Source organism: Alligator sinensis, unplaced genomic scaffold (genome assembly GCF_000455745.1).
Source record: "Alligator sinensis unplaced genomic scaffold, ASM45574v1 scaffold196_2, whole genome shotgun sequence".
Lineage (NCBI taxonomy): Eukaryota > Metazoa > Chordata > Crocodylia > Alligatoridae > Alligator > Alligator sinensis.
In genome coordinates this window covers 283,803-295,614 of record NW_005843050.1, presented here as the reverse complement: position 1 = coordinate 295,614, position 11,812 = coordinate 283,803, and the positions used below count along the sequence as shown (strand labels likewise).

At 41.9% G+C, this 11,812-nt stretch overlaps 1 protein-coding gene across 1 annotated transcript in view; it reads right to left on the bottom strand.

Annotated features, from left to right (window-relative positions):
- COL28A1 (collagen type XXVIII alpha 1 chain) overlaps positions 1–11,812 on the bottom strand; it is a 169,318-nt gene that overhangs the window by 61,045 nt on the left and 96,461 nt on the right. The window contains exons 24-25 of the mRNA XM_006036981.3: positions 4,195–4,263; positions 2,965–3,033 (exon numbers count right to left, since the gene is read on the bottom strand). Coding sequence (XP_006037043.1) covers positions 2,965–3,033; positions 4,195–4,263 — 138 coding nt within the window. The remainder of the gene's footprint in view (positions 1–2,964; positions 3,034–4,194; positions 4,264–11,812) is intronic.

Sequence of the window (11,812 nt, the reverse complement as noted above, 5' to 3'; positions counted from 1 at the left end):
GGGTTGACAGTCTGTTCTTCAGTCAAGTTGAAAGGCTCAGATCATGTATTAGTTGTGCCAAACTTAAATGGGCATTATAAGCATCTGATCCATTATTTTGCTACAGTCTTACCTTGCAACACACAGAGGTTTTTCTAGAAAATTAACATATGATTATTTAAACTAGGGCTTTTATGCAAATAGTTTAGCTTTGGTTAGCTTCTGTCACACATTAACTTAGCTGGGTTATGAAACAATTTTTAAAATGCACATCTCAGTAAGACATTTTAAAGTTTATAATTGTGTTTAGACAAAGAACTTGTTGTCCATGTGTGACATACAGTATCATAGTCTGACATGAGCAGAACTAACTCTGACTCCTGTGCAACATGGTAAGAATTTTGTTACTGACTTTGTGACCAGGATTTGGCCATAAAATAATTGTGTAAATTGCAAAGACACTGTGGTCCCAATGAAAGCGGGTCTTCAGTATTCATAAGAATCACACCCAGGTTACTGAGGCTTCTGTCTGTGTAGATGGATCTGCCTGCACTGATCTGATCTTATGCTCCAGGCTTTTGTCTGGAGCTCCCAAGGCTGTTGTCAGTCATATGGAAGGGATAACTAGTAGCAGGTGAAGTCCTGTTCTTTAGATGAAATAAAGATGCCTTTATTTTACCTCATTATTTTTATCACGGTAGTTCCTGGAATCAAACTATATAATTCTAGTAAGTGGTGTGAAAATATGAAATTCTACAAAAATGTAGGAGGTTTCTAATTCACATGACAATTCCAATCTGTTCTAAATGTCTTAATAAATGCCTGGCAATACTGCTGCTGATTTATCAATTTGCCTTGCCAAATACTGTTGTTACTTGCTTACACAGGGTATTAAATAATAAATAGCATTCCATGGAGCTGTCCAATGAATTCATATTTGATTTGTTAAAATGGATTTCTTATCTTAGTTATGACAAGCTTAAAGCCACACATTTAAGTTTACTGCAGAATAGTTTCCAGTGATGCCATCTGAAAAAGTGCTATGGTCTGACATAACTGATTTTCTCTGACTAAAAAATCTCAAATTCTCTGCTTTAAAAAAATCCCCAAACCCATGTTTTTCTGCAATTTAAAATGAAATACCACTATATATTTGTATGTATCAATAAAACACTGTGTGCAGCTAATATATTTACAATTTTAAAGCAATTTGGTAGCCACCAGTGCCTCAATCATTATAACAAAACTTAAACTCTAAATACCTATATATTTTGGTGTTTGATTTTGCTCACCAGGATGGGGGTCCCTCTATGGCTGTCCCTGCTACTGCTTTGTGGTGCTGAGCAGCCCTGATATGCTGGTGCTCTGCCTCTGCCCATGCCAGTACCCCTCACTCCCAACCCCTTGCTAATGCCCCTCACTCCCAACTCGCTTCCCTCTGCCCCCAGGCCCTGGCCCCCCAGTGTGTGAAGAAGGGGATGGGTATGTGGGGAAGGGGTGGGGGTATGGGCACAGGCAATGTGGGAGTATGTAATGGGGTATAGGTGAGGTACAGCAGAACAGAGTTGTGCCCTTTGCTGCTGCGAGTGCAGGGGGCACCTCATCTTGATGGCCTTGGCGGCACAGCACTCCTTCCCTCACCGGGTCCTACTTGCTGGGCTGCAGAGGCATCTGCCTGGAGCTGTTCCAGCCAGGCTAAAGCCCCATGTCCTGCTGTGGGCGCAGAAATCTGGGGGAGGGGGTATGTGCTCCCCCCTCTCCTATGCATTGCCTATGCCCCCCATTGTGTAATCTGTGGCCCCCTCTGCCCCCATAGACTTACTTGGAGGGAGCTGCAGGAGCTGCTTTCCATCACTCTGCCTGGATGCCACATGCATGTATGCACATGCATGTGGTGTGATGCCCCCTGCCCCGTGTGTCCTGCTCCCCGAGCCTCAAGCAGCTCGTTGCAAGTTGGAACTCTGCCTGTCTGCAAGGGTAAACCTGCTATTTCCTGGGTTTTTCTCCTTCAAAGTAGAAAATCCACATTTTTCCACAGCAAATGTAATCAATAGGGATCCATGTTTTCCATGCAAAATAGATTAATCTTTCAGTAGCTATATTGAATAATCACTAAAATTTAGAAGAAAATCCATGATACAGTTCTAATTTCTGAGCCAACTGAGGCCCTACAAACCTGAAAGCACTTAGGCATGTATTTAATTTTCCATATATGAATTGTCCCTTTGCCCTAAATGGGTCTATTCACATGAAGAAAGATAGGCTGTGTTTGCAGGACCTGATTTGATACTGTAAAAGTAAAACGATTGAAGGATTTTGCACTTCACACAGATGGAATAACTAATAGATGGCATAAGAGTATCATATACTGGCTGTTCCACTAAATGTTATTTTCTGGCATAACTAAATATTGTAAAACCACCAAAGTACCATAGTTTAGCTAGTTATGGTTAGCCATTCTGCTTTGGCACCTTCTGTTCCTAGATGAAGGGAAAATGCATCCATGATCAGTAGATATGGGATTGCAGTTTAATGAAATTGAAATAATCTCTTTAATGTCTGTTTGTCACTCTATTCAAAGAAGAATTACATTTTTTCTTACACTTATAACTAGATTCAATTTAGGTTTCATGTAATTTATTTTTTGTAATGAGTTTACTGTTAGTCAGACTAGTCAAATTGACAGAATTACAAGCCATGGTCCTCTCTTTATCCATAGAAAAGATATTACATACAAGTTTCCTCCACTAACACAATACATATGCTTCAGTTCGGACCTGGAATGGTTGCATCTCCTGTTCAATTTGTGGACAATAGGAGATTGCCAATAAAAGTCAGGGGACTGCACTCTGTTCTGACTTTGGTTCTTGTTTGGGATTGGTTTCTTTGGGGTGCGGGGGGAGAGAAGAGTGGTAGAGTAGGGGATAGAGTGTGTCTCTAGCATGTCTGCCATTTACATCACAAGTATTGCTATATTATTGTTACCTTTTGTCCAGTAACTCCCATGCCGCTGGGGCCTCTTGGTCCTGGAGAGCCTGTCAGTCCTGGAGGTCCCTAGCAGAACATGAGAGAAGCAATATGAGTCTGCAGTGTCCCATACAAAAAATGGAGGTTCAGTGTCAGCTTTAAATTTCTCCCTTTTTGCTGTTGAATGTTTTTATCTTAACATTACTCAATAAACACTGAGAGGGTCACTGAAAGAACTACTGAGTAGCTTGGGTGGAATCTCAAATATTAACAGTCATGAAAAGCAAGGAAGAACAGGATTTCACGAGGAGGCTGTTACCAATAATGTTAGACTACAGTTTAAGGCTTCTCCTAGATGTGAAAAATTGCAGCATGTTTTAATCATGAGGCTAAGGAACCAGATAAGCACAAATGATTAAAAGGAAAGGGAAGGCAGTGAAAGTACAAGCTAGGCATGTTATAAGGGAGGAGAAGGTGGGGATCATTGGGTACTCTGTCATTGTTTATATTAGAAAGCATCATGCCCATAGTAATTATTTGCAGGACTGAGCATGTATTTAGAAGAAGAGAAGCATGCTTTCTTCTTGCTTTAAAGCAAGTGTATTAAAGATACAGTGGCCCATGGAGCTCCATTATCCAGCCCCTGGTCCTGAACTGGACCCATACACAGTTTGTGCTAGATCAGCCTCATGTGCAAGGCCTAGGATACAAGCTGCACACTGTGCCCATACTCTTGAACTCCCCTGTCCACCCCTGGCCAGTCTAGTGTGGGTACCATGTCCAGCATGTCCCAGATTGGCTGGAGTAGGTGCCATGTGCAGCGCACATCCTGGATTGGTCCCAAATGGGCACTGTGTGCAGTGCAGTCTTGGACTAGCCAAAGTGTGTCACATGTGCTAGATACAGCATTAAGTGGTGGGGCAGCTCCATGAACTTGAACCAGCCTATGGGGCCATTCATCTGCCATTCATCTGGCCAGCGGACAGGCTCTGCACCACTCATGTGGCTTGTGGGGCCAGATGAATTTGACACCCCTGTTTTGGAGAAAGAAACAAAGGTAGACGCCTCCCAGATATAAACAAAACACTTAAAATGAGAGAGAAGCCTCACTGGTACTAGTCATTTCAAAGCAGCAATATTCACCTAATTATTAACCAAGTAATTAGTGATCCACTTATTATTCATTTTGCTTGGAATGCCTAGCACAAATTCTAACCGCAGTGAGAAATTATGCAAAAGAACACTTACTGGTGCACCTGGATAGCCACTGCCTTTCAGTCCAGGTGGCCCTGGTAATCCTGGGAATCCTATTTCACCCTGAATACAAATAATAGAACCAAGAATTGCATCAGTAATTGGACTACACAACACAAGATATACATGCAAACGTGGTACCTAAATAAACAATATGAGATGCTTTTGGGGAAAATAAAATAAAGGGCTGTTCACTTTTGCAATTTTATCACAAATTTCACAATGATTTGTGTGTTCTTATCAGTTTTAAATTCTGGAATCAGAAATGGTGCAGAATCTCAGGTTTCTTTTTGGAAAAAGTAAATTTCTAGCACTTATAACAGCAGAGAGAAATTTTTAAAAATTTTAGAGGTTAGGAAACCAGAAGGCTAATTAAAAGAACTCATTTTTTTATTAAAATCCTGTGGCTTGTTAACTTGGCTCATAATTTTGTTTTAATCTTAATTTAGGATTTTTAAACACTAGAAGTTGGCAAGGCTAACATCATGGTTTGCCATCCTCAGCTATCTAGAATTATATTGCAGGTTCTGCATTTCAAGTAACTCAGCTTCTCAAAGTACTATGAAACCAGAAAATATTCTGTTAGGGAAGCAGAGAAGTGAAAGAGAAACTCCTATGCAATTCCCTTTGGTTTAGCAAGAAGCTGCCCTAAATTCCATAGATCTCATAGATTGCATAGACATTAAGGCTGGAAGGGACCTTGCAAGATCATCGGGCCCAGCCCCCTGCCCAAAGGGCAGGCAGGCAGCAGGGGTCAAATGATCCCAGGAAGATAGGCATCCAAGTGTTTCTTGAAGGAATCCAGAGTAGGTGCCTGCACCACCTCTGGGGGAAGTTTATTCCAGGCCCTGGGAAATTGGACAGTAAATAAGTTTTTCCTTATGCCCAGCCTAAAACAGTCTTCCAAGAGTTTGTGATCATTGGACCTAGTCTTCCCATGGGGTGCTATAGCGAACAATCATTCTCCCAGTTCCCAGTGCACACCCCTTATATACTTACAGGCTGCTACCAAGTCAGCCGTGAGTTTACGCTTCTCCAGGCTGAAGAGCTCCATGTCTCTTAGCCTGTCCTCATAAGGCCTGCCCTCTTGTCCTCTAATCATTTGCATGGCTCTCCTCTGGACTCTCTTGAGCTTCTTCACATCCTTTCTGAATTGCAGAGCTCAGAACTGGACACGGTATTCCACCTGTGGTCTCACCAAGGCCGAATAAAGTGGGAGGATGACTTCCTGGATCTTGTTTAAGATGCATCGAAAGATGCAAGCCAGAGTTTTGTTTGCTTTGCCAGCTGCAATGTTGCATTGGTGGCTCATGTTCATCTTGTGGTCAATCATGACCCCCGGGTGTTTTTCAGACATAGTGCTAGCTAGCATAACACTGCCAAGCCTATAGGTGTGGTGTGGGTTCTTTCTTCTTCTTTCACCAACTTCCCTTTCCCTTCCCATGCTCCCCTCCCACCATTGCTGCAGCCACCTGTGGGAACTCCCTGCTCACTGCTGCCACCGCTGCCTGCGGGCAGTCACCATGCCCCCTTCCTGCTCCCCCCCCACCCCAAAGGCTCCACATACATGCAGCGTTTATTATTAAGAAGATTGGCTTTTTCCTGAGCGTCAGTTAGCAGCTGCCCCACCTGGTTTAGTAAGGGTCCAATATTACCCTTGTTCTTTTCCAACTTCCCACATATTTGAAAAAGGACTTTTTGTTGTCCTTAATTTGAGTGGCCAGTTTGAGCTCCATTTCAGCCTTGGCTTTCCTAGTTTGCTCCCTACTGGCGTGGGCTAGTGCTGAGTATTTCTCCTTAGTGATGTTTCCTGTCTTCCATCCTTTATAAGCTTCTTTTTATAGGTGCAGGAGGTCCTTGAGTTCCCTATTGAGCCAAGGGAGTCGTCCAGACCTTTTGCTACTTTCTCTGCGGGTTGGAATGGACTTCCCTTGTGCTTCAAGGGAATTAGGAGATTATATATTCTTAGTTTAACAGTTTGAAAACTGGACACTTAGGGCTCCTTTACATGTGCCAGTAAAGCCATGGTGAGATCTAATGCGTGATCCACACAATCGTGCCTCCTGCCATGCCACACATGTGGGATTGCAAATTATTGCAACATGCTATATTGCCAGTGGAGGGGGAGCCCAATCCTGGCAAGAAGCAAGTTCCTGCAGATGGAAGCCACCTCAGTTGATGGAGCTCAGAGACCACAGCTTTTGTGATCTCCCGGTTGTGGGGGCATGCCACACATCCATGTAGTTGGAAGACTGCAGCAGCTGCAGTTACCCAGCCATGGGGTACATGGGGTGCCCCTACAGATGGGAGATCATAGCAGCTGTGGACAGAAGCCACCTATAAAGTTATTACACATTTTTCAGCAACAACTGTATAGCTTGTTGGACCTTTTTAAGGTGCCATAGTCAATTTGCATGTGTGGGCAGTCTAAATTAATTGGACAATTAACCAGGTAATTGTGTAATACTCTTAACATGTAGAGGTTGCTTTATATTTTTCTGCACATCTAAAATTTTGATAACTTTTTACTTTTGCACTATACACCACTGCAAAAAGATGTATATATCATTTTTTTCCTGTTAACCTCCTCTCTCTCTAGCACTTTATAGGCAAGTTAATTTGTTCATGATTGAGTTTGTCTGCATTTTCATGAAGAACTGAAAATAGAACATGCAAGTTATCCACTCAGCCACAAGGCATAAGCTGTAGAGGAGGGTGGAGAAAGTGCTTCGAAGACATTCTCAAGGCCAGCTTGAAAAAATGCAACGTTGACCTCAACTCATGGGAGACTATCACCCAGGACCACTCTATATGGAGAAAGAGTCTGCTGCAAGGATCTCAGTATTTTGAAACTTTACAACAACTACATGAGACAGAGAAATAGGAGTGGCAGAAACAGCATATCATGGACCAAATCAAGAACCCATAGCCACCATAGAAACATGTGCCTGAGTTGCAACAGAGTCTGTTGACCCCAGATAGGTCTCATCAGACATCTTTGGACCCACAGAGAAGACAACCATGGAAAACAATCATCCTTGACTGCAAGACATTGCCAGTTACGATGGTGTTATTGTCATCATGGTCATCATCTATGACAGCATCAACATATTTGATTATCCTATCTGTAATTACTGGAGCACATGCTATTTAGGGGCTGAAATGGAGCCCTGGTCCTCCAGAGTTTTGTTGCTAACAGTTATGTTAACTACCTATAAACTGCGTCACTTTCCCTCTTTATTAGATGGTCCATTGGCATTACACCTCTGTTCAAATGTATCACATGCCACATAGTTAAGTTGTTGTTTGTCTATGTCCATCCTAGGGTTGCCATTTGCTAAAGGCAAACAAGCTATTACCTGCTACACAGTGCTGAGGCGCTGTAATCACAGCCTACTGTATGCAGCCATCCTGGGATAGTTGCACATCTGTCCACTCCTGATCCTAGTAAAATATACATTGGTTTACAAATCTGATGTGAATTATACTATGGTATGTGTTCATCTGTCCACATGCTTCATCTTTAACTTAACTGGTAGAAGTTTGTGCTGGGATTCTGAATGTATATGACTCAGATCCTGCTGCCAAGATGGAAGTATATATTATGTCATGGAAAGCCCTTCCATGACATAATATATACTTTACTCAAAATTGAATTTAGAAAGTTTTTAAAAACTGTCTTATTTAAAAATAATCAAATATACCATAATAAACAACAAAGCACAGAAGCGCCAGACAGTAGACATTTCAGTTTCTTGTGGCAGCTTTGGAGTTTGAAAGAGCTGGCGATGTAAAGAATAGAAAATAGAAAATTACTAATTCGCTACAACACTGTTGACTAGAGCTTTGGGGTTTCTATGATTAAAAACATATCATTAAAAAGTTTAAAAAAAATAAAAAAAAGACAGAAAAGGTATGCTAAATCTGGAAGTTTAGCACAAAAGAGACGACAACTAGCCTTGTCAAAGAACAATTTTTAAATAATACTTTTACACTAGTCTTAATATTTGCATTATATGTGGCATAGGCTATTGAGAGGTATCTGAAGCTGCAGAATCTTAAGGAGACTTAATAAACGTTTTGGGAAAGTTGCTGTTTAAAATAGAATTGATCGAGTGCAACCACACAAACAGGAGTCTGTGGACAGATGTAACTTTCCACCACTTAAAAAGGGGAGGAGTCCAACTATTGCAAATGAAATGATAATGGAGGTTCCTTATTATTCTTCTGAGTAGATATCTGCTGTCAATGTTTGTACAAAATCGAGGATGTTTTAAAAATATTTAGTCACCCTTGTGTATGTGTACACAGACATGTACATGTATATAAAGAAAAACCTGGATCATAAGTTTATTCCTCTTTTTGTTTTTTTTTACTTCAAATCCCATCTCTGTAAAGAGCTGCCAAACAGATGTTTTCATTTAACCTTAGCTGACCATTACAAAAAACTCAGAACAAGATGTTAACATGTTTTCTCTTCTAAGAATTGGGGAAGTTTTCTAGCTATTTCCTGCTTTAAAATGTAGTTGAATCAAAGTCCTGCATTTCAAATCTTTTATAACAACTACATCTAAAATAAAAGGCATATAGTACATCACATATAGGAAATAATAATATTATTTCTTATCATGGTTCCATGGACTTCTTGTACTCAGTAGCTACAAAGGCAAATTGTCAGGGACTGTAACAGCCTGCTTCCCCACCCTGTCTGTTTGGTCAGTTGGAGTGTTTCAGGCTGGCTATGCCTGCAGCCCCCCTGATTGCCTATCCCAATTTATGCTCATCTGTGTGCAGCACACGTATCTGTTGTCTTGCTCCTGAACGCTTGGGTTGCAATTCCAGCTCCTGATTCATTTTATTTTCTTACTCTGCTTCCCTGTCTCCTTGTCCTGAGTGGCTTCTGACTTGGCCTTTACCCTTCCAGCATCTCAATGGTATGATGCTAAATGCCAACAAATGAACAGCCTGAAGTGAGTTAAACAGGGAGAACCCTACCCTGCAGTAACTGCCAATGCTCTCGCTCTTCCTTTAGTAATGGAAAGCTAAGCCATGATAGCTTAGTCCTTGTTTCAGTGGGGGCAAAGCAACCCCAAATTATTCTCACATTCCACAGGGTCAAAGCAGAGACACAGACCGTTACCGTTGGTCAGGTGATCTGTGGTAATTTCTCTGCTCCCCTTTACTCCTCAGTAATTTGTTCATTTGTCCATACAGATACCCACCAGGGCTGACAAAGGAAACAGGAAATGCAGATAATTTTCATTAGTAGAAAAGACAAAAGTAGTAGAGTCAAAAGATTCCAGCTGGAAAAAGAGACTTAGCAAATGCTGTTCATGTTTTTGAAGGATTTCACCAAAATTGAGGAAAAAGTGAAGTATGTGACTGGGTCCAAAATGAAAGCATGGGTGGCATGCACTGCAGTAGCGGTGACAATGCTGTGTATGCTTGATTTTTAGGATGTTATTTCATGGAAGATCCATTCCTCAAAACAGCCCACTCCTTTGACAAAAAGCATTGAAGTCTGCATGTTTGGCAATGGAAATTTTCAAACAAGTGTTGGTTGGCTTAACAGATTTCATGGATGATATGAAACTGCATCAGATGTAATCTGCAGAAAAGAAAATGCCAGTCCAATAAGAAATGGCAAGCAGAAGAAATTAAAAAGTTGATTACTATGGTATATGTTGCCAAATAGTGCACTCATTGTAAAAAGCGATTCTTGTTGTGGGGACAAGAAATCCAAGGAATGACTGACTACACTCTTTTTCAATTAATCAGGAGCAGAAAAGCTGATACTACTGATAATCAGTGATGAATCAGCCATGCCATGCTACTTCAAGAATGTACCTTCACTTCATTGCAACTACAGAGTCAACAGGTGTGTGCATAATGTATAATTTATTTAATGAGTTCTTGTTCAAAGTTGATGCAAAATTGAGACAAGGAACCAGCAAGATTCCTATGCTGACTGACAGTTGTTTTTCACACAGCAGAACGATGGTGTAAATTAATTTGCTAGCTGTCAAATCTCACATATCAGTCACCTATGGAGAATCATCACTGAATAGAAGTGCTTCTAGTAGGGTTCCACAGGGACTGGTGCTAGGCCTAATACCATCCAGCACATGCATCAATAATTTGGAAGCAAATATACAATGACTGCTGATTTAAAATTTGCAGATGACACACAAATTGGTAGAATGGTAAAAAATGAAAGGATGGGGTAATCATACAGAACAATCTAGACTGCTTGGTAAAATGGGCCTGTCAGATTAAAACAGATTAAGACAGCCATATACAAAGTCATATACAAACCCCTCTGTGCTGCTCCCTTGCAGTGTGGAGAACTGAACATGCAGTACGTGGCACTGCAGATGTGTCTGCAGCACCACATATACTGCATGGTTGTGCTCATCTGGATGTGGTTGTAAGTGGCACGTTGGGCCACTTATGAAAATTTTCATTCCTGTTCGCTCCTATGCAATTCAGCTTATCCAGGTTCACAAGATATTCAGTCTATCCACTTACGTGGCCAAATTCTGGCAGTGGTATTCTGGATAGCCAACTCTTTGTATATCTAGAAATTTGATTATGTATGTGAAAACTGAATGGACAGTGGGGGAGCTAGCCCTTCAAGCATTTTCAAAGTGTAGTTCTGGTTCTGTTCCCAGGTCAGCCCAAGAACAAAGCACCCTGGGTTTTGTAATTAGAGAAGGGGCTATAGGAGCTGTAGTTTAGCTACCAGTGCATATCGAGAAATGCCAAAAGATTATAAAAGAGCTTCCACTTTGCTCTAAAGCTAAAGCTTAGGAAAGGGCTAAGACTTCTTGTTGAGCTCCTTGCTTCTCTTGTTGATATGAAAGAGATTTAGCAAGATGGCAGCCCAGGAAGGGTGGCTGTGCCTTAAGGAAGCGATCCTTCGGGCACAAAAGGAGACAATCCCGATGCAGGGGGAGAAGGGGGAAAGGGGATAAGAGGCTTCCTTGGTTGACCAGAGAAATCCAGAGCAGCCTAAGGGCAAAAAGGGGGGCATATAAGCAGTGGAAACAGGGAGAGATTACTAAAGAGGAGTATACCTCCTCAGCTCACAGTTGTAGGGAGGCATTTAGAAAGGCCAAAGCTACCATGGAGCTGAGGATGGCATCCCAAGTTAAGGAAAACAAAAAATTGTTTTTCAGATATATAGGGAGTAAAAGGAAGGCCCAGGGTGGTATAGGACCACTACTGAATGGGCAAAAGCAATTGGTGACAGGCAGGGGGGGACAAGGCTGAACTCCTCAATGAGTTCTTTGCCTCAGTGTTCGTAAACAAGGGGCAAGACAAGTCTCACAATGGGATTGTAGAGAGGCAACAGCAGGGCACCAGACTACCAAGCATTGACCCTGAGATGGTGCAGAGTCACTTGGAAGGACTGGGTGCGTTTAAGTTGGCAGGCCTGGATGAGCTCCATCTGAGGGTACTGAAGGCACTGGCTGATGTCATTGTACAGCCACTGGCAAGAATATTTGAGCAGTCATGGCGCACGGGCCAGGTCCAGGAGGACTGGAAAAGGGCCAATGTGGTCCCTATTTTCAAGAAGGGGAGGAAGGAGGATCCAGGCAACTATAGGCCA